The following is a 20,833-nucleotide window of genomic DNA, read 5'->3' as shown; positions in this document are numbered from 1 at the left end:
TTAGGTAAGATTTGTCAGGAAAAAGGACAAGCATTTCCTAATGTGGGTCTTAATCATATGATGACCTGCCACTAGAGTTTTTGGTCATCTGACTTGAGGCCAGGCCTACTGATTTACCTGTCCACCCCTTTAAAAAATTAAGGTTATGATTCTTCAAAATCCTGGGAGTCATGATACAGTAATAAGAGGTATGATAGTACTTTTCTGTTTTTCTTTTTTATTAATAATCATATACACTTCTCTTTCTGTTAGGGGTGTGCTAAGGTATCAGTACTAGTGGGTATCAGTGTCTTCAAAAAAATTTGGTATCGTCCAATCTCTAGTACAGTGGCACCTCGAGTTTCGAACAGCTCCCAACTCGAACAATTATGTAAGTGTATTTTTGTAAGTGCTTTTGTAAGTGTATTTTTGAGAGTCTGAAACGGACTAATCTAACTTGCATTATTCCTTATGGGAACAAATTCATTCAGTATTGGCACTCGAACAGCCTTCTGGAAAGAATTAAGTTCGTAACTCGAGATACCACTGTATTTTTAACTTCACACTAGTATGCATTTTATGCTGAGCAGGAGTATAGAATTTTTTTTAGGATTATATTTTTATAGGATTATATTTGAGTTTATTGTTAGATTTGATTGCATGGATGATTTTTGCCTTAATTCTTTTCATTAGTTACTTTTACCATGTTGCTCAGTATTGGGAAGTAGTTCTTACATTCTGTAGGAGGGGTGGAGATGTTGCAGGTTGTAGGGTCATTTCAACTGTGATATCTGTACAGTTATGGCAAGACAGTAGTTGAATGAATGATAATAGTAACTACTGTGTTTATTTAGGTTTTGGGTACACAACAAACTTTTTTTGCAATGGTCTTGAGAGCACACATGTTTTGGGTACGGGAGTTATTTCTAGGGAAGCTTTAGGTAGTAGTCGTTTTGATAAGGACCTGCCTCGCATGGGCCAGTAGGCCTTCTGCAGTGTTCCTCAATTCTTATGTTCTTATGTAAATTTAACCTGGGATAGACCATTAAAATCAGATGCATATACATCCCATCAGTTATACAAAGATGAACATATCAGATCAATAAGCTAATTATGAAGATTTTAACAATGCAAGAAACCACTATCCTTCTTTTATAGAGATTAGTATTTAAAGACTAATAAATGCTTAGTGCTGCCTTCTAATGAGCAGTTAAAAGAAATAAGGTATAGTGTTAATGAGTGGGCAATAATGTGGCAAACAGATACAATAACACAATAAACAGTTCAGTTTTTTTTAACACATCGGCTGTTTCCCACCGAGGCTTTATAGTCAGAAACTAAACCCAAGGACAATCTTGATTAAGTAGTGTATTTTCACCTATGCAAACGATGTTCAGTACCAAAAGTATTCATAGGAGAAAAGGGAGGAAGTCTGAATAAACATGCAGTTACAGTATTTGTGCACATACGAACAGTGCTGTTTCCCTCATGTACTTAAATGCAAAATTAACGTAGATTTTGAGAAAGTTTAAAAATGATAATACGTATATGGTACAGGTGCGGCGGTTCCTGACTACACTGCATCAATTTGCTGCTGACATTTCTCATGATGTAGGTGACCGTGTGAGGCACCTTGTTCTTGGCCTTTTGGTAAGTAACTTTTTTACTCATGCTTACTCTAGCATTGTTACTCCTTACATATTTTGTCTTCTGTTTTTCTGGTCTCCTTTCACTGCACACATTACATAAAAGCATACATGCATTACAAAAATCACCAGTCAATTCAATGATAAGGCAATTGAAGCCATTTTTTGACATTTTGAGACTTTCTCATATACAGATCTACAAAAAGAAAACATCCAGAATTACAAGTCTAAAATAAAAATAATTACCACGTAAGAAACAAACAACAGCTTACATGAGCTCTCATAAGTTTCTAAGTATGACTTAAAATGGTAAGCATAGAGAGCTTCTGTAATTCTTAGTTCCATGTCTGAAGAGAAACTGACTAGCACCTTGAAAAATGTGTCGCTTATAAGGTGGTTTTGTGCATGCGCATGTTCACTAATTTCTGAATTTGAAAACTTAGCAGTTGTCCTGTCCTAAAAGATTTACCTTAATGTTCAGAAATTTGAGCCCTGAGAAGTTTCGTCATCTTACCAGTGCTCCGAGTCCTGCATCTCGTACACGTACAGTATACAGCCTCTCCTCACTTAATGATGGAGTTCCATTTCTAAGACCACATTGGTAAACGAATTCGTTGGTAAGTGAGGAGCATACTATAATGGTAGTGGGTTTGTGTCAGCCATCTTTGATATTGTTTTAATGTCACCTTTGCACCATTTATAACATTTCTAGTATATTTTTAAATGCTTATACAGTAGTGTACTGTATATGTATTGTAATAAACAGAATTAAGGAAATCATTACTTATTTAGGTATGCACACTGGTCAGAGAGCCCGTTGTAAGTCCAAGTCATCGGTAAACGAGTATGTTGCTAAGTGAGGAGAGGCTGTATTAATATACAGTAGATGACTGTAGGCAGTCAGGGGTTAAATCCTTGAAATTTAAAAACCTCTGTAATGTTTAACCTATTTCTAATATTGTGACTATTGATTTCAATAAATAGTTGTACAGTGGACCCCCGCATAACGATTACCTCCGAATGTGACCAATTATGTAAGTGTATTTATGTAAGTGCGTTTGTACGTGTATGTTTGGGGGTCTGAAATGGACTAATCTACTTCACAATATTTCTTATGGGAACAAATTCGGTCGGTACTGGCACCTGAACACACTTCTGGAGTGAAAAAATATCGTTAACCGGGGGTCCACTGTACTACTTAAGTACAGTGGTACCTTGAGTTTCGAACAGCTCCCAACTCAAACAATTATGAAAGTCTGTTTTTGTAAGTGCTTTTGTAAGTGTATTTTTGGGGGTCTGAAACGGACTAATTTACATTATTCCTTATGGGAACAAATTCGTTTGGTATTCGGCACTCAAACAGCCTTCTGGAATGAATTAAGTTCGTAGCCCGAGATACCACTGTACTTGAATATATATGATAAGTTCTAGCTACACGGGTTATTAAAATACATTTAAACTGAGTTGATATAATAGATGGAAATTTAGTTGTCAAGGCAGTAAATGCAGGCTTTTTACAAATTGATGATGTGAACATATTCTTAGGTCTTTTGATTAAAATGTTCAAGAAAGTTTAATTACTCTCCTTTCCTATTTCATAAGTAAATTTTACATTAGGATGTTGGTCATTTAAGCAACCAAAGAATAACTGAACATGATCAGGAGACTTGAAAATTGAAAAAAAAAAAAAGAATCATCTACATATCTTCTATACAACAGTGGTTTGAAATGTACTGGCCAGTTATTAAGCCAATTCTTCTTGTGAAAACTAAAAAAAAGCATTGTCCATAGTTGGACCCAGACAGTTACCCATATCACCATCATGCACTTGTGTATATATACAGCTCTTAACCCTTTCAGGGTCGACAGGCCCTCTCCTAAACTTGTTCTCAGGGTTGGAAATTTTTCAGAAAAAAAAAAACTTATGAAATGATAGAGAATCTTTTCCCGATCATAATGACACCAAAAGTATGAAATTTGATGGAAAACTTACGGAATTATGCTCTCGTGAAGTTAGCGGTCTCGACGATGTTTATGCATCGGCGATTTCGCCCACTTTGAGCCCTATTCCCATGTTCGAGTCAAAGAAATCATAACTATTTCGCTAGAACTCCATTTTTTCTATCGAATGAGTACAAGAAATCACCCATTTACCGATTTCAACTATCCAATAAAGTGGTCAGAAATTGCCAGTTTTAACAATTTCACACAAATTTCAAAAGGTGTCAATTTCCAAATAGGGTCCAGAATAAACCAAACAAGACATTCCTGGCACTAAAAGAACATTTCCTCTGTTCATTAGTCATGTCCCCAGGCCTCTGTTACATTTCTTTTGCTTTCCACTTTGAATTTTTATTCTCACAAAAAATGTTATGCAGACTACTGCATTAGTGTAGAAATGGTATAAATAATATCAGCGCACTTGTGAAAGAATATTAGACTCACCAGTTGATGTGTATTAGACGCATGGCATGATTTGTTTACTTTTGAACTTTGGCAAAAATCGAACATTTCTGCTACTTTGAGCTGAATTTCATGGTACTTTTCATTGTGAAACCAATCAAAATCATCCCAATTTCCGTAATATGTCTTCCATTCTATAAAATGAGACCAGGAAAACTAGAATACAACCATAAATATCATACGAAAATACACTGCAAAGTTGCTGTTTTAAACCAAAAACACAGTCGGAGTTTTTTTTTTTTCCTCTCATTATGCACTGTGTGCTGCAGGACTTTTTTTTTTTTATACTGCACACACTGACCACATAGACCCATTCTTTCATATGTAGGCCTACCAGCTTTCTCTCGTTAGATTTGAAGGCGCTAGAATTTATGAGTACTAGTACGGCACCAACCCTGGCGTGCAAATTGTACTAATATGGCACCAACCCTGAAAAGGTTAAACATGAATAAACAATCATTTACTTGTAATAACAATAATTTATGGAATTAGTGTATACCTGTCTTTCCCTTTTTCTTGGTTGGAAGAGTTGTTAAGGATCCTGTTGAGGCCTTTAATAGTAGTGGAGGTAATGGTAGTAGAGGTAATTTGTTGAGCCTGGAAGTATTGGCAGGAACATTACAATGTTGCTGTTTTCGATTTGGGTGTATTAAGAATTTTTATGTCTTTTTCTGCAATTGTGCACGGAAGTGTTGAGAAAATGTATGGTAGTTTAGAGAGGGTATCCATGATGTTACAAGACTCATTCTCAAATAAATTAAGGCTACATAGTTTATAAGTTCTTAAAAAAGAAGCAGCTTATTCCCAGTGTTGTGGTGTTACTAGAAGTGGATGGAATCTTTCTGCTTGGTAGGTTTTCAGTAAACTTTGAAATGAGGGTGCTGGATGCTTGATTATTATTATAATCAAGGGGAAGCTCTTGTGGGAGCAATGTGGAAGGTATTCAGGCTTAATTCAGGGAACTGGAGTACAGATCCATTTCCCTAGATCAAGAACCCTTCAGTATCAAGGGACCTTTCTTGAGGAGCTGGATGCTTTGAAAATCAAGAGGTCAAGAAAATGTAAGGTGTTGTTATCTTCTAGGGTAAACTGGATAGATGACTGGATGGCATTAAGGTCATCTGAGAGGGTAATCAGGTCAAGTTCTTTGGGAGCAATGATGAGTATGTCATTGGTATATCTCATCCAGTAGACACTAGTAGAAATGATGTTTTTTAATCAGGCTCTTAACTTCTCCATGTAGATGGCAAGAACTGTGTTGATGGGTGACCCAAAGGTTATGCCAAACTGTTGTTTATATAGTTTATTTTCAGATGAGAAAGTTGTAAATCACACACAACTCTAGATCAGTTAATTTTTGTGAGGTAAGGGGAAACTGCATTATCTGTGATCTTTCTCTCAGATTTTTTTTTTTTCAACAAGTCGGCCATCTCCCACCGAGGCAGGGTGACCCAAAAAAGAAAGAAAATCCCCAAAAAGAAAATGCTTTCATCATCATTCAACACTTTCACCACACTCACACATAATCACTGTTTTTGCAGAGGTGCTCAGAATACAACAGTTTAGAAGCATATACATATAAAGATACACAACATATCCCTCCAAACTGCCAATATCCCAAACCCCTCCTTTAAAGTGCAGGCATTGTACTTCCCATTTCCAGGACTCAAGTCCGACTATATGAAAATAACCGGTTTCCCTGAATCCCTTCACTAAATATTACCCTGCTCACACTCCAACAGATCGTCAGGTCCCAAGTACCATTCGTCTCCATTCACTCCTATCTAACACGCTCATGCACGCTTGCTGGAAGTCCAAGCCCCTTGCCCACAAAACCACCTTTACCCCCTCTCTCCAACCCTTTCGAGGACGACCCCTACCTCGCCTTCCTTCCCCTATAGATTTATATGCTTTCCATGTCATTCTACTTTGATCCATTCTCTCTAAATGACCAAACCACCTCAACAACCCCTCTTCTGCCCTCTGACTAATACTTTTATTAACTCCACACCTTTTCCTAATTTCCACACTCCGAATTTTCTGCATAATATTTACACCACACATTGCCCTTAGACAGGACATCTCCACTGCCTCCAACCGTCTCCTCGCTGCTGCATTTACCACCCAAGCTTCACACCCATATAAGAGTGTTGGTACTACTATACTTTCATACATTCCCTTCTTTGCCTCCATAGATAACATTTTTTGACTCCACATATACCTCAATGCACCACTCACCTTTTTTCCCTCGTCAATTCTATGATTAACCTCATCCTTCATAAATCCATCCGCCGACACGTCAACTCCCAAGTATCTGAAAACATTCACTTCTTCCATACTCCTCCTCCCCAATTTGATATCCAATTTTTCTTTATCTAAATCATTTGATACCCTCATCACCTTACTCTTTTCTATGTTCACTTTCAACTTTCTACCTTTACACACATTCCCAAACTCATCCACTAACCTTTGCAATTTTTCTTTAGAATCTCCCATAAGCACAGTATCATCAGCAAAAAGTAACTGTGTTAATTCCCATTTTGAATTTGATTCCCCATAATTTAATCCCACCCCTCTCCCAAACACCCTAGCATTTACTTCTTTTACAACCCCAACTATAAATATATTAAACAACCATGGTGACATTAAACATCCATGTCTAAGACCTACTTTTACCGGGAAGTAGTCTCCCTCTCTTCTACACACCCTAACCTGAGCCTCAGTATCCTCATAAAAACTCTTTACAGCATTTAGTAACTTACCACCTATTCCATATACTTGCAACATCTGCCACATTGCTCTCCTATCCACTCTATCATATGCCTTTTCTAAATCCATAAATGCAACATAAACTTCCCTACCTTTATCTAAATACTGTTCACATATATGCTTCAATGTAAACACTTGATCTACACATCCCCTACCCACTCTGAAACCTCCTTGCTCATCCGCAATCCTACATTCTGTCTTACCTCTAATTCTTTCAATTATAACCCTACCGTACAATTTTCCTGGTATACTCAATAAACTTATTCCTCTATAATTTTTACAATCTCTTTTGTCCCCTTTCCCTTTATATAAAGGGACTATACATGCTCTCCGCCAATCCCTAGGTACCTTCCCCTCTTTCATACATTTATTAAACAAAAGTACCAACCACTCCAACACTATATCCCCCCCTGCTTTTAACATTTCTGTCATGATCCCATCAGTTCCAGCTGCTTTACCCCCTTTCATTCTACGTAATGCCTCGCGTACCTCCCCCACACTTACATTCTGCTCTTCTTCACTCCTAAAAGATGGTATACCTCCCTGACCAGTGCATGAAATTACTGCCTCCCTTTCTTCCTCAACATTTAAAAGTTCCTCAAAATATTCTCGCCATCTACCTAATACCTCCCTCTCCCCATCTACTAACTCCCCTACTCTGTTTTTAACTGACAAATCCATACTTTCCCTAGGCTTTCTTAACTTGTTTAACTCCAAAATTTTTTCTTATTTTCATTAAAATTTCTTGACAGTGCCTCTCCCACTCTATCATCTGCTCTCCTTTTGCACTCTCTCACCACTCTCTTCACCTTTCTTTTACTCTCCATATACTCTGCTCTTCTTATAACACTTCTAAGCTAACTTTTTCTCTTTTATCACACCCTTTACTTCATCATTCCACCAATCACTCCTCTTTCCACCTGCCCCCACCCTCCTATAACCACAAACTTCTGCCCCACATTCTAATACTGCATTTTTAAAACTATTCCAATCCTCTTCAACCTCCCCACTACTCATCTTTGCACTAGCCCACCTTTCTGCCAACAGTCGCTTATATCTCCCCGAACTTCCTCCTCCCTTAGTTTATACACTTTCACCTCCCTCTTACTTGTTGTTGCCACCTTCCTCTTTTCCCATCTACCTCTTACTCTAACTGTAGCTACAACTAAATAATGATCCGATATATCAGTTGCCCCTCTATAAACATGTACATCCTGGAGCCTACCCATCAACCTTTTATCCACCAATACATAATCTAACAAACTACTTTCATTACGTGCTACATCATACCTTGTATATTTATTTATCCTCTTTTTCATAAAATATGTATTACTTATTACCAAATCTCTTTCTACACATAGCTCAATTAAAGGCTCCCCATTTACATTTACCCCTGGCACCCCAAATTTACCTACTACTCCCTCCATAACATTTTTACCCACTTTAGCATTGAAATCCCCAACCATCATTACTCTCACACTTGATTCAAAACTCCCCATGCATTCACTCAACATTTCCCAAAATCTCTCTCTCTCCTCTACACTTCTCCAGGTGCATACACACTTACTATAACCCACTTTTCACATCCATATAATCCTTGAATTAATACATTTATAGTCCCTCTTTTCCTGCCATAGCTTATCCTTCAACATTATTGCTACTCCTTCTTTAGCTCTAACTCTATTTGAAACCCCTGACCTAATCCCATTTATTCCTCTCCATTGAAACTCTCCCACCCCCTTCAGCTTTGTTTCACTTAAAGCCAGGACATCCAGCTTCTTTTCATTCATAACATCCACAATCATCTCTTTCTTATCATTTGCACAACATCCACGCACATTCAGACTTCCCACTTGACAATTTTCTTCTTCTTATTCTTTTTAGTAATCTTTACAGGAAAAGGGGTTACTAGCCCATTGTTCCCGGCATTTTAGTTGACTTTTACAACACGCATGGCTTACGGAGGAAAGATTCTTCTTCCACTTCCCCATGGATATAAAAGGAAAAGTAATAAGACCAAGAACTATTAAGATAAAATCAAAGAAAACTCAGATGAGTGTGTATAAATAAACGTGTACATGTATGTGTAGTGTGACCTAAGTGTAAGTAGAAGTAGCAAGACATACCTGTAATCTTGCATATTTATGAGACAGACAAAAGACACCAGCAATCCTACCATCATGTAAAACAATTACAGGCTTTTGTTTTACATTCACTTGGCAGGACGGTAGTACCTCCCTGGGTGGTTGCTGTCTACCAACCTACTAATATAATATAAATTATAATATAAATAAATACCCTGGTAAATACACACATCTAGGCTAGTTTCTTATTACTAGCTAGTTTCTTGTTACTGATGTTTGCATATTTAATTCTGGAGTCTCTTGGTAAAGGTTCCTTGATGCTGACAAAGGACTCTTGACAAGAGATCAAACCTGATTGCCTCCTATACCCTAAGTGGTGTATGATCCTTTTAGGTTTAGCCCTTCCTTTAAATATAATGCTAATAATAATTCTGGAGATCAAGTTTCTTGAGTGTTTATGATGTGCTCTGTTGACAAGGCCTATTTGGAGGACTCAGCAAGAATAGTATAATTAGCACTTTTTTACTTAGGTTATTATTTTTATAATTTGCCACATTTTTTAGGCACTACACAACCCCTATGGGTTTAGTGCTTCTTGAATAATATTATAATACAACATTTCTTAAAAGACATTATTGCATATTGCAAATTCCTGTGTAAGGATACAGTATATGTATGGTAGTATGAGCTTAATAAAATAATAAAGGGAAAAAACTTTGATTACAGAGTGGTGGGGTGAGTGTAGAGGAGTTCCATGGAGGGCTGCAGGAGGTTACACACTTTCCTCTTCGCCCCTTTGTATTGCCCTTTTTGCGTTCCCACCTACCTCTTCTGCAGCGAGAACTGCAGAGCCTTGCCCGCCGTGCTGCCATGGTTAGTTAGGGAATATTGGAAATGGGAAACTCCAGTACACTTTATATCTAAATTCACGAGACTTCTGAAATGCTATAAAATTTTACAGAAACATGAAGTGAGGATTGAGTGTCAGTTAAAAAGCAGATAAGAATATTCCTGAAGAGCAAAAAGTCAAGACAAGTATCCAGTTCATTTGCTTACCAATTAATGTTTCAAAGCAGTTTAGCATGCACCATGACAATTGCCTTCATTCACTTCAGTTTTGAATGTAGTATAGGATGTGTACCATATCCATAATAGACTACCTGGTTAGACAATTGCTAATTATAATGAAATCTGAGTTAATGAGAAAAATACAAACATTATTTAGAAATTTAGAGAAAATCAGAAAAATGTGTTATATTTAACCTCACCCCAGAAGCATAAATTTGCAAATTAATGGTGACTTGATTAGAGCATCAGTTTAGTAGGTTAATGTCTTAAAGGTTATGACGCAGTTTTCTGTCTCTGCAGCCGGTGTCACAGTACGTTGCTGTGCATGAAGCAGCACTGCTGGAATCTACTGCAGGAGAGCCCACTGATTTCTTCTCTTCAGAGGTTACTAGTAGTAAACGTCGTCATGAAGGGTGAGTGCAGTGTCTGGTACACTTTCCAAACTGAAAGTAAAAATCGATTGACTTAAGTCATATTTTTTTATTTGGGGTGCATTAACTTTATGCTTTTTACTATATTAAATTAGCAGTTTAAGATTAAGACATCTTTCTAGGTACTTTGAAAATGGGGACAGTGGTGGTGGTAGTGGAGGGGGTGTCTCCCCACCACCCTCAAAGCGGCTTGGCATTTTTTCTCCGCCCTACCCAAGTGTGGGCATGAGTCCTGACCCTCCTCTACATTCTCGAGATTATCGTACCCCAGCTCCACCAGATGATGAATGGAAGAACATCCATGTTGTAAGTACATTTACGACCTGGTAATAAAGTTCTCTTGGTGACTTACATCAATCACAGCTAAGCACTAAACCTATAAGGGTCATACAGGAATTACAATGAGCTTTTGATCATTAACAAATAATTAATGAATTTTTTCTTTATTATTGACTTATTTTTGTACTCTATTTATTCTGGCGAGGGGAACTTGATCCAAGGAATTAAACTTGTCCTCCCCTTCCTTTGATTGAACCTGATTGTCTCCCATTCTCAAAGTTTTATATAACCCCATAAGGGTTTAATGATTCCCCTAAATTATGTTCAGTCTAGATGCTAAATCAATATGGGTCATTATAGCCTTTCCCTAAAAATAATTACATTGTACTGTAACTGTCAAGACCATTTTTATGTACATATTTTAATCTTTTTGTATAATTTTTTTTTTTTGAGAGATTACTTAACATATTTAATTGTGTTGAGCATTACCATAGTTGCAGTTGCAGCCATTATCATGAACAAGATTTTAACATAAATTGTCTTATAAAAACTAAATAGTTTAGAGTTAATCTCAAAGAATGTAAACTTTAGTGTTCGTGCAAATCAACTAGATACAGCAGTCTCCCCATATCCGTGGGGGGATAAGTTCCAGTACTTACCGCGGATACCCGAAACCACAGATAGTTGTGAACCCAATATTTAAGTAATTTTTTGTTTACATACATACCTATGATACAGTTTGATAAATTATGCACACTAAGTCGAGAATTAGCACTTTTTTAACTGATGGGAAGCACTTCATGGCTTCTCTTAGGCTTTGAAGAACTGTCACCATCACTGCTTTTGCACTTTGGTGTCATTATTAAGCAAAATTAAGGGTTTTTTCAGGCCAGGGTAAACAGCCGATAATTGAAACTGTGGAAACCAGACCTGCGGATAAGGCAGTCCTGCTGTTTATAAAAGTCGCTCAGTTAAAAGTTAATTTTAGGGTTGACTGAAATGCTCTGCATAACTAGGGGCTTTCTGTAAAGCATGTCACTAATGTCAACTAATCCTATATCAATTATATAATGTACTTTTTTAAAATGAAGATTTTTATTATTATTATGATGGTTAGTTAATTTGGGGCACATGTTAAAGTAAATAATTTTATACTATCAAAGTTAATACGTACTTTATATATCCTATGTTTTCATTAAAGTGATGAAACTTTTGAAAAATATATAAATACCTCATAACTATTGAATTTTTCTTTATTCTAGTGTTTTAAGTATAAAAGAGTTAAAAACATCCAGTAGTGTAATATGAATAAAAGAAGTTATTAAAATGGTGGAGCACTAAACCCATAAGGTTCATACAGCACTAGGGGATGGGAGGCAGTCAGGTTTGATCCAAGGAAGCATTCAGTTCCTTAGAATTCATTGAAGCCCCCTGCCAGGATCAAAACTTCCCTTGAGAGGTCAAAGTAGTTGAAGTGTTACCCCTGTGTCACTTGAATATTCACATTACACCTTGTAATGGCTACTTCTACTATACTCTTCATGGGAGGTTCTTTGATGCTGGAGAAGGACTTTTCATGTAAAGAATTGGAGCTTCCCATTCCTTCCTTGGATCACACCTGATTATCACCTAGTTCGAAGGTGCTGTGTGACCCTCTACAGGTCAAATAATGTGCCCTTGAGGAGGCTCTTCCAGTCATATATGTATACAGTATTGTGTCCACTCTTTTCACAGGAATCACAGATTTTATTTGGCATTATTTATTGTCTTACTCCTGTATCCACAGCCAACTTGGAGTTTTGTTATAAAAATATCTGTAAAGTTTCATTGTTTAATTATAATTTAGTTTTGTTGAATACCTATGCTGTATTTGCCCTGTCTCTTGTGTATCACATCTAAACTTTGCCATCCAGATGTTGACGTGTATCCTAAGTATGGTGGAGAAGACTCGTCGAGCTCTAACAATGTTGCAGCAAAAGGAAGATCGTGATGGGAGCAGTGGCATTTCCAGAGTAAGTGGCTTAGGTGCAACAGATCTCCGACAGCGAGCTGATTATGATGCAGAGGTACGTCGTCATGCTGCTGAGCTTGTTGCGCAGTCTATCCGTACAACAGAGGAGAGGGTATCAGAGGTCAAGCGCAAAGCTGGTGAGTTACTTTAATGAAGTGATATTATTGTTACAAACATAACTAAGCCCTGATCCCCATGAAGTGATAATTGTTGTATATAAGCACTAATTTTCTCTGTTATATTAAAATTTGTCATCATTGTTTTGTTGTACAGTGTCAGCCAAATTGTTTCCTTGAATTACAGGGCATCAATTCAGCTCTGGGTTTGCATTTTTTTTTTTTTTCATTAAAAGGAAAGCCTTCTGTTATATTCAAAGAAGATGAGCATAAATCAAGGTTCTGAGGATATTCCTCCAAGAAAGGACTCAAAATAATGGATTCAAATTAGATACATTTAGGTTTAGAAAGGATGTAGGAAACTACTAGTTTGGAAATAAGAGTAGTCGATGAGTGAAACACACTGCCTAGTAGACTCATTGAAATAAAACCTTAGTAGCTTCAAATATAGGTTGGATAAATACACAGGTGAAAGGGGTTGGATTTGAGTGGGACTTGCATGCATTAATAGGGTTACCAAAGTTTATACCTTGAGAATGGGTGGGAAAAATAATTTGTTAAAGTGTGGGTTTGAAAAGGACTTGCCTAGTATGAGCCAGCAAGGATGTTTCAGCATTCCTTCAGTATGTTCTATTTGATATGCATATTTTTGATCTTTGTTTAATTGTATGGTTTTAGTTTCATTCCCAAACATATTTGTCTTATCAATACTTGTTGCCATCCAAGCCAGTACCTTTTCTAGTCCAATGTTGTTGAAGTCAACTGGATCTGGATAAGAGATAAAGGTAGTGTTATCTGTGAATGTGACTGGTTTAGGTTGTTGAAATGCATTTGTAGGTCACTGATGTAAAGGAGAAATAAAAGTGGTCCTTTGGATGGATGCTGTCTTGCAGCACCATGTTGATAGTTTGAATTATTATTATTATAATCAAGGGGGAAGCGCTAAACCCGGAGGATTATACAGCGCCTGGGGGGGGGGGATGTGGAAGGCATTCAGGCTTAATTCGGGGAACCGGAGCACAGACCCAATTCCCCAAATCAAGAGCCCCTCACCAACATCAAGGAACCTTCCTTGAGGGGATAGTTTGAATTGATAAAGTGGCATCATAATAACTGAACTAGGACTATATGAGAGTACACTCCATTATGTTAGTGTTATTTTTATTACAATCAGAAAGAAGAACTAAACGTACACGGGTCATACAGCGAGTTTAAGAGTAGGATGTCAGGGGCTACTGTATCGGTTTCTTTTTTTTACTTAAAGAGGCCCATTGAATATTCATTGTTTTCTAGGGCTATGTAAATTGAATCAAGAATTTTTATTATATAATTATTTTTTTGCCTGATATCAAACTAGCAAGGGTAAAGAATATGGCGTTTGGTTGAATTCATTCATTCACTAATACATAACTTAAACTGTAATAATAAAATAAGTGCTATTTAAATCTCAGAGTATTACAGTAGTATATACAGTGTCCACTATCCTCAGTATGCATTTCCAGACTAGTTACTGTACAGTAGCTTCCTTTTGCCTTCCAGAGGAAGCTGTATCAGAAGTTCGGCGAGCAGCTGTAGCAGAAGTACAACGAGCTGTTGGTGCAGCAGAGGCTCGAGCCCAGGAGCTTGTAGCAGCAGAGAGGGCCAAGGTAGAAGCCCTTTTACGGGAAGTAGGGAGAAGAGACTCCTCGGAGCCTCGTGCAGAGCCACAGCAGGTACTTCAAACACTTGCCATATTATTATTATAATCAAAAAGAAGCACTAAGCCACAAGGGCTATACAGCAACACTTGCCATAGCAGGGCTTTATGCTCACCACTACAACACACTGTGAAGGGAGCAACAGGTACCTTAAATACTTGAAGTAAGGGGAAGGTGGGAAGGAGTTTCTTTAAAACACTGTAGAGGGAGTAGCAGGTAATTAATATTACCAGTAAGGAAAATGCATGTTGACATGTATTATAAAAAATGCATACCTTTGGCATTTCTTGTATTATCATCATTGACACACCCTAACTGAATGACATATTAGAAGTAAGCATCTTTAAGGGGATGCACATTCTTCACAAAATACAGGCACATCTTACTGAATTTTGTTCGATATCAGTACATTATGAGGGCAGCATTTAACAAGCAGGGTATATTAAACCTGGAGGAATGGGGAGGGGGCAAGGGAAGGTTAAGAGATATGCAAGAAAATATTTGGCCTTTCATCTACTTAAAATATTTAGCTGTAAAAAAGTTATTTAATGCTTATTAGATAGCCTTCTGTACATGTTAGCACTCCTCATAAATAATCTGTGTTAAGCTTTGCTAAGTAGTCTGGTGGTGGCATGCAGTGTTTGCTCATCTGACTATTAAACACTGAGGTGTATAGCTGTTTGGACATTTGGAGAGGATGGAGAAAAATAGGATGACTAGGAGGATGTATAAATCTAGGTTTGAGGGAGGGAATGGAGAAGGTTTTGAGTCTAGGGGGCTTGGACATCAGCAGGTTTATCTGAGCATGTTAAATAGGAGTGAAGGCAATAAATATTTATGATTTGACATGTTGTTGGACTGTGAGCTAGGTAACACAAAGGGATTCAGGGACACTAGTTAGCCAGACTTTAGTCCTGGAGGTGAAAGCATAGTGCCTGCATTTTGAAAGGGGTGGGAATATTGCAATGTGGGAAGAATAATCTGTACTGATATTGGCACCCTTCTCCAAGACAATGTTTTCTTTGTTGGGTTATTCTGCCTTGGTGGGAGACAGCTGTAGTGTTAAAAATAAATGTATGTATATACACAAGATTGTAATTTTTTAATGTGCACATAAAAAAAAATTTTTTTCCTTCAGATCCCCAAACACAAAGGAAGTACAAATTTTACTTTGCATACACATTTTTAAACTTGAATAGATTACACTATAGATGTAGGAATTACTTAAATTTCAGTACAGAAGTTTGGGAAGAGAGGGAGGTTATGAGCAGAGTTTAACTTTGCTACATAAATAATTGGTCGGTACCCTGCTAGTGGCTTGGAAAAGCTTAGTATTAAACTTAAAATTTAAAGTAAAAATGTAAGTAATACTTATTCAGATGAACAAAGGTTTTTTTTTTTCTGTATAATTCAAAGGCTTACACTTTCACATAAAATTAAATTTATACCATCCTAGGCAAAGCAGCATGCAACACTTTAGAGCCAATTAAGCATTGTTGAGCACTACAAAAAAACAAAACTTGCCAGAAAATCAAGAGGTTGCCGTACTAGTCCTGGCCCCTCCCCCACACGCGCCCCTGACTGTGGCTCTCCTCCAGGCGTGCTGGAACTGCGGCAGGAAGGCCCACGAGACCTGCAGTGGTTGCAATGTTGCACGTTACTGTGGCCCCTTCTGCCAGCACAAGGACTGGGACTCTCATCATAAGGTCTGCTCACCTGTCCTGGCATCATCGTCTTCGTCTTCTGCTTCATCATCCTCTGCATCCTCATCTACTGCCATCATTGCAGCCCTTGTTTCTAAAAGTAAATTCAGCAAAACTTCAGATACTACAAAGACAGAGTGACCAAAGATTAAAGGATCACTTAAACGAAAATGTCATAGTAAGACAAGAATAATAGGCACCTTTCATAAAGAATAAACTTGCAAATGTCATTGAAGAAGTTACATCCTGTATAGACCCATTGTGAATAATGAATTCAATCACTAGAAGGGATGTATTAGTGCAACTTTTCAATTTCTGATCAATCTGTCATGCGAGATATTTAAAGTTAATCTGTAAATAAGCTAAAGACATGAATTACTAGAAAAGTGAGAATATAGCAAAATTACTTTGTTGATACTGTGTGAGATAAAATTTAAAGCTGAATAACCAAGCGAGTTGTACAATTATTTAAACTTGTGGATACTGTGACTAAATAATAAAACTCATTTTGATAGTCTTTGAAATATTGTGTGAATGTACTCTGTCCCTCTAAGACTAGACAAAATAATGAGCATTAAAAGACCTTGGATGACTTATAGACTCCATGCATCACAGGTTTCAAGATGGTGGTGAATAGGTTTATTGGGTCAGTTTGTTTTTTAAGAAAATACAGTAAAGATATTGAGGAACAATTCCTGAAATTTAAGAAAAAAAAAATGTATTACCAGAACTTGCACTGTAAATATAATTACAATGTACATTACACAAATATGCTGCAATACACTTTTAAGTGCATGTGATTAATCTGTGTTCCTGTTGTGGTGATAAATTCAAAATAGATAATACTTGTATTTAATAAGTACATGTATGATACAATAATTATCTACAGAGGGAACTTGACAAATTTTTAGAATGCATATTGTGGTTGCAACATGGATTCAATCATTCTCTGTTTAGTCAGGACACAGCTGTTCATGGCAAACTAAGACGTGTTACTGACGAAAGAATTGTTGTGCAACTATGAAAAAACCAAACACATTGAGTACTGATAAAAGTTTTAAATAATTGGTGCAGTATTAAGTTCAGTACCAGCCAGTCCATTTGAGCCAAGATAAATGTCGTTCAGGGTGATAAGTGCTTACTATGCAAATATGAAAATTGTGTGCAAGTATTAAGAGGATGCTATTTGCTGTAGGATTATAGTACCTTGCTGGTCTCCATCTCTAGCTTGTTTATAAGGGACAGTTGTCATGAAAATTATAAGAAAAAAAGTGCTTAAACTCACATGGGTCATACAGTGTCATGTAAAAAAGACATTTCAGGAACTGCAGTTTCTTATTTGTATAAGTGGCTTAGAACCTTTATACTTAGGCTTTAATCTAAAGATCTTTGAATTTGTGGCTAGGTCTTTTGGTGCACTCCTGAAGCACCATTGTGACAAATTTTTGAGCTAATTGAATATACAACACTATGGAGAAACAAGAACACCATACAGTGAGAACCTTCTTTCAGAAGTTAAAAATATTGATATTACTGTAAAAAAAAAAAAAAAAAAAAAAAAAAAAACTGCAAGTTGTCAGTAATTAACTGCCAATACATTACTTGTACATTAGTTTTATCACTTTTCATATGACGGGTCACTATACAACATACTACATTATGTAATTATCAGTACAAATATTGAACCAGAAGACAAGCATTGTACAGTAATGTGTATCATGAACCTGTAAACCAAAGATTATAGACATAGACAACTTCTAGCGATGACGTTATTACTCCGCCTTGCATATAGTGACCAGGTATGGACCCTAAGTAAAGTTGGCAATAAAGATTTCAGTTGCATGGTAGAGTAAACTTGATTAGCATAATTTTTTGTGTGTCTAGTCACAATATAAATGTTTATTATGATATGTAGATTTTTCAGTGTTTTGAACACTCAAAAGCATTTTTTTGATACCTTTCAATGTTATAAAAAATGGAAACAGATACCCAATAAAGTTAAGCTTACTGAACCACTTATTAATATAATAAAAGATGCAAATTTTTTTGCAGGATATTACTGTTTCAATATGTAAAAACACTGTAGAATGTTTTAGTAAGTTATGACGTGGTCAGTGTCTTGGATTTGTAAGTCCTGCTCCCATTCATCATATTTCATATTTTGGTTGTAGTTAACATTCATGTTATTGAGAATTTTAAATCACGATGCCATGATAGCACTTTCAAATCTAGTGCTCTAACTGGTAGTTAAGCCATGTATGTGTGAAGGTATTATTGTTTGACCTCATAATTGGTGGTGGTTTTGAACATCTTTCATAATTCTTTGTAATTGGCCAGTGAGGTTCATACATGATATTCAGTTTATGTAAGACAAAACCAGTGGTTGCCAAACTTGTTAATGACTGTATATACTGTATGTTATTATTTATTTAAAAAAAAAAAATACAAAATGCTCTGAATGTTTTTCATATACAGTACCATATGTCCTTTTGCTTTTCATGTTTCAGGGGTAGATATTTTGCCAGATTTTTAGATGAAAAAACTGAAAAGCCTATGGAGAAAAAAAGTAATGATTTCTGAAGAATACTTTTTCAACTTATGGCAAAACATTTATTCCTAAAACTATTTTTCACACACTTTTACTGACCTAATTGAGAAAATAACTGAGCTGTGTATAGTGACAATATTCACACTGTTGAAATATGTGTATTGTATACCAATGTCCTTGTTTTGTAAATAGACCAAGTTTTATCATTTAACGTTTCATTATCCTAATTTGAAATAAATAAAAATGCTAGTTTTATTACAAGTTTTTTGTTTAATTCATTTCAGAACTCATTCCATTTATCAACCTAGCAAATTAATAAACTTAGGTCACTCATAGAGGAACTTACATAAGAAAGTTAAAAAGTTTAATTAGTTTTCTTAGGTTTCTTAATGTTATGCCATTTATTGTATGTAATGTTAGTCCTAAAACCAATCAAAATTCTTTCTTTAATATATCTTCCATTCCACCAAACGAGATGAAGAAACGTTGAATACAACCATAAAAACCATATGAAAATACACCGCAAAGTCACTATTTTAACCAAAAACATGGTCATAGTTTTTTTTCTCGTGCAATGCAGTGCCGCAGGATTTTTTTTATATAGTGCACACATACCACAGACCTATTCTTTCATATGTAGGCCAAAATTTACCGGTCACAGCTTATCTGAGCGAGCTGAGATGGCAACTGACAGTGGCTTCAAAGCCACCTTATCTTTTATAGACACTGCACAGTATATGTGCTTTGCACAACGAGAAGCGTTTCTCTTCGTTAGACCCATGGCTAAGGCTAAAAGTGAGCAGGTTATAACAATAAATGGAAAAAAAGAAATTGGGATGACTTGTGCAAGAAGTAGCTCCAACAAGAAGTAGCAGCAGGTTGGTGTGGCAATCCCGGAAATTATGCTAGTCGAAATTAGTGCTGGATTACTGATGGAACCAGATTACTGATTGCCAGATTAGTGATGGCCAACCTGTCTTAAACTTTCATTCCAATCAGTGCTACTTTTAGTATTGGGTATTCTTTTCCTTTAACTTCAGTTTATTTTCTCAAACTGAGGAGCATGACCCTGACAAGCCTCAGTATTTTCCCTAAAACGGTCATTATATGCCACGTCAAATTTCTTTCTTGTACTGTACATGCTGTTAGCAAGGGCAAGTTGCTCATTCACAGGGCAGGGACTTCAATAGTACTGGCGAGTCCACACACTTAGGGGACAGATAGAGTATATCTGTATTTGGAAATATACAGTGGACCCCCACCTTACAATATTAATCTGTTCCTGAGAGCTCATCGTAAGCCGAAATTATCGTTAGCCGAATTATTTTTCCCCATAAGAAATAATGGAAATCAAATTAATCCATTCCTGACACCCCAAAGTATGATTTTTTTTTTTTTTTACCACATGAAATATTAATTTTAATACAAACTGAAGAAGACATGCACAACTACTACTCTACTAAGAATAGAATACATGACACTTACGTTTATTGAAGATCTGATGATGATTGATGGGATGGGAGGAGGGGAGTGTGTGGAAGTTATTGTTTAGAAGGGGAATCCCCTTCCATTAGGACTTGAGGTAGCAAGTCCTCTTCCGGGGTTACTTCCCTTCTTTTAATGCCACTAGGACCAGCCTGAGAGTCACTGGACCTCTCGCACAACAAATCCATAGAGCTCTGTACCTCCTGTTCCTTTAAGACTTTCCTAAAATGGGCCATAACATTGTCATTGTGCAGGTTGCCAACACGGCTTGCAGTAGCTGTGTCAGGGTGATTTTCATCCGTAAAGGTTTGCAGTTCAACCCACTTTGCACGCATTTCCTTAATCTCTTTTTTTCAATTCCATACTAATTCTTGCCCTTTTTACCACAGGGATGGCACTAGAAGCTTTCTTGGGGTCCATGGCTTATTTTGCAGTTACAAGCACTAAAAACACTGGGATAATGTGAAATGTACCAAATGTATGGGTAGATGCGACCGCACTAGCTGGCTTGTAAACACTGGCACTGAGGCTACACGTGGGACGTGTCCTGGATG

The 20,833-nt window shown here is 36.8% G+C and overlaps 1 protein-coding gene and 1 long non-coding RNA gene across 16 annotated transcripts in view; one reads left to right on the top strand and one right to left on the bottom strand.

Annotated features, from left to right (window-relative positions):
* The window catches only part of nvy (CBFA2/RUNX1 partner transcriptional co-repressor nervy), a 348,472-nt gene extending 329,472 nt beyond the window's left edge, over positions 1-19,000 (top strand). For 9 of the 12 annotated variants that reach the window (XM_053781916.2, XM_053781918.2, XM_053781917.2 and 6 more), the window contains 7 exons: positions 1,537-1,629; positions 9,668-9,814; positions 10,310-10,422; positions 10,563-10,746; positions 12,633-12,867; positions 14,386-14,558; positions 16,142-19,000. In XM_053781916.2, the coding sequence (XP_053637891.1) occupies positions 1,537-1,629; positions 9,668-9,814; positions 10,310-10,422; positions 10,563-10,746; positions 12,633-12,867; positions 14,386-14,558; positions 16,142-16,387 (1,191 nt within the window). In that variant the 3' untranslated portion in view covers positions 16,388-19,000. Of the gene's footprint in view, positions 1-1,536; positions 1,630-9,667; positions 9,815-10,309; positions 10,423-10,562; positions 10,747-12,632; positions 12,868-14,385; positions 14,559-15,999 lie in introns of all 12 variants that reach the window. The other 3 variants (XM_053781925.2, XM_070089930.1, XM_070089931.1) reach the window with 3 other exon arrangements.
* Positions 10,319-20,833, bottom strand: part of LOC128692660 (uncharacterized) — a 27,969-nt gene continuing 17,454 nt past the window's right edge. For 3 of the 4 annotated variants that reach the window (XR_008407620.2, XR_008407619.2, XR_011392610.1), the window contains 2 exons: positions 16,068-16,340; positions 10,319-10,452 (listed from right to left, as the gene is read on the bottom strand). This is a non-coding gene — a long non-coding RNA (uncharacterized lncRNA). Of the gene's footprint in view, positions 10,453-14,532; positions 14,671-16,067; positions 16,341-20,833 lie in introns of those variants that run through there. The other variant, XR_011392611.1, reaches the window with a different exon arrangement.

Source organism: Cherax quadricarinatus, chromosome 30, assembly GCF_038502225.1.
Source record: "Cherax quadricarinatus isolate ZL_2023a chromosome 30, ASM3850222v1, whole genome shotgun sequence".
NCBI lineage: Eukaryota > Metazoa > Arthropoda > Malacostraca > Decapoda > Parastacidae > Cherax > Cherax quadricarinatus.
This window is presented reverse-complemented; position numbering and strand designations above follow the sequence as displayed.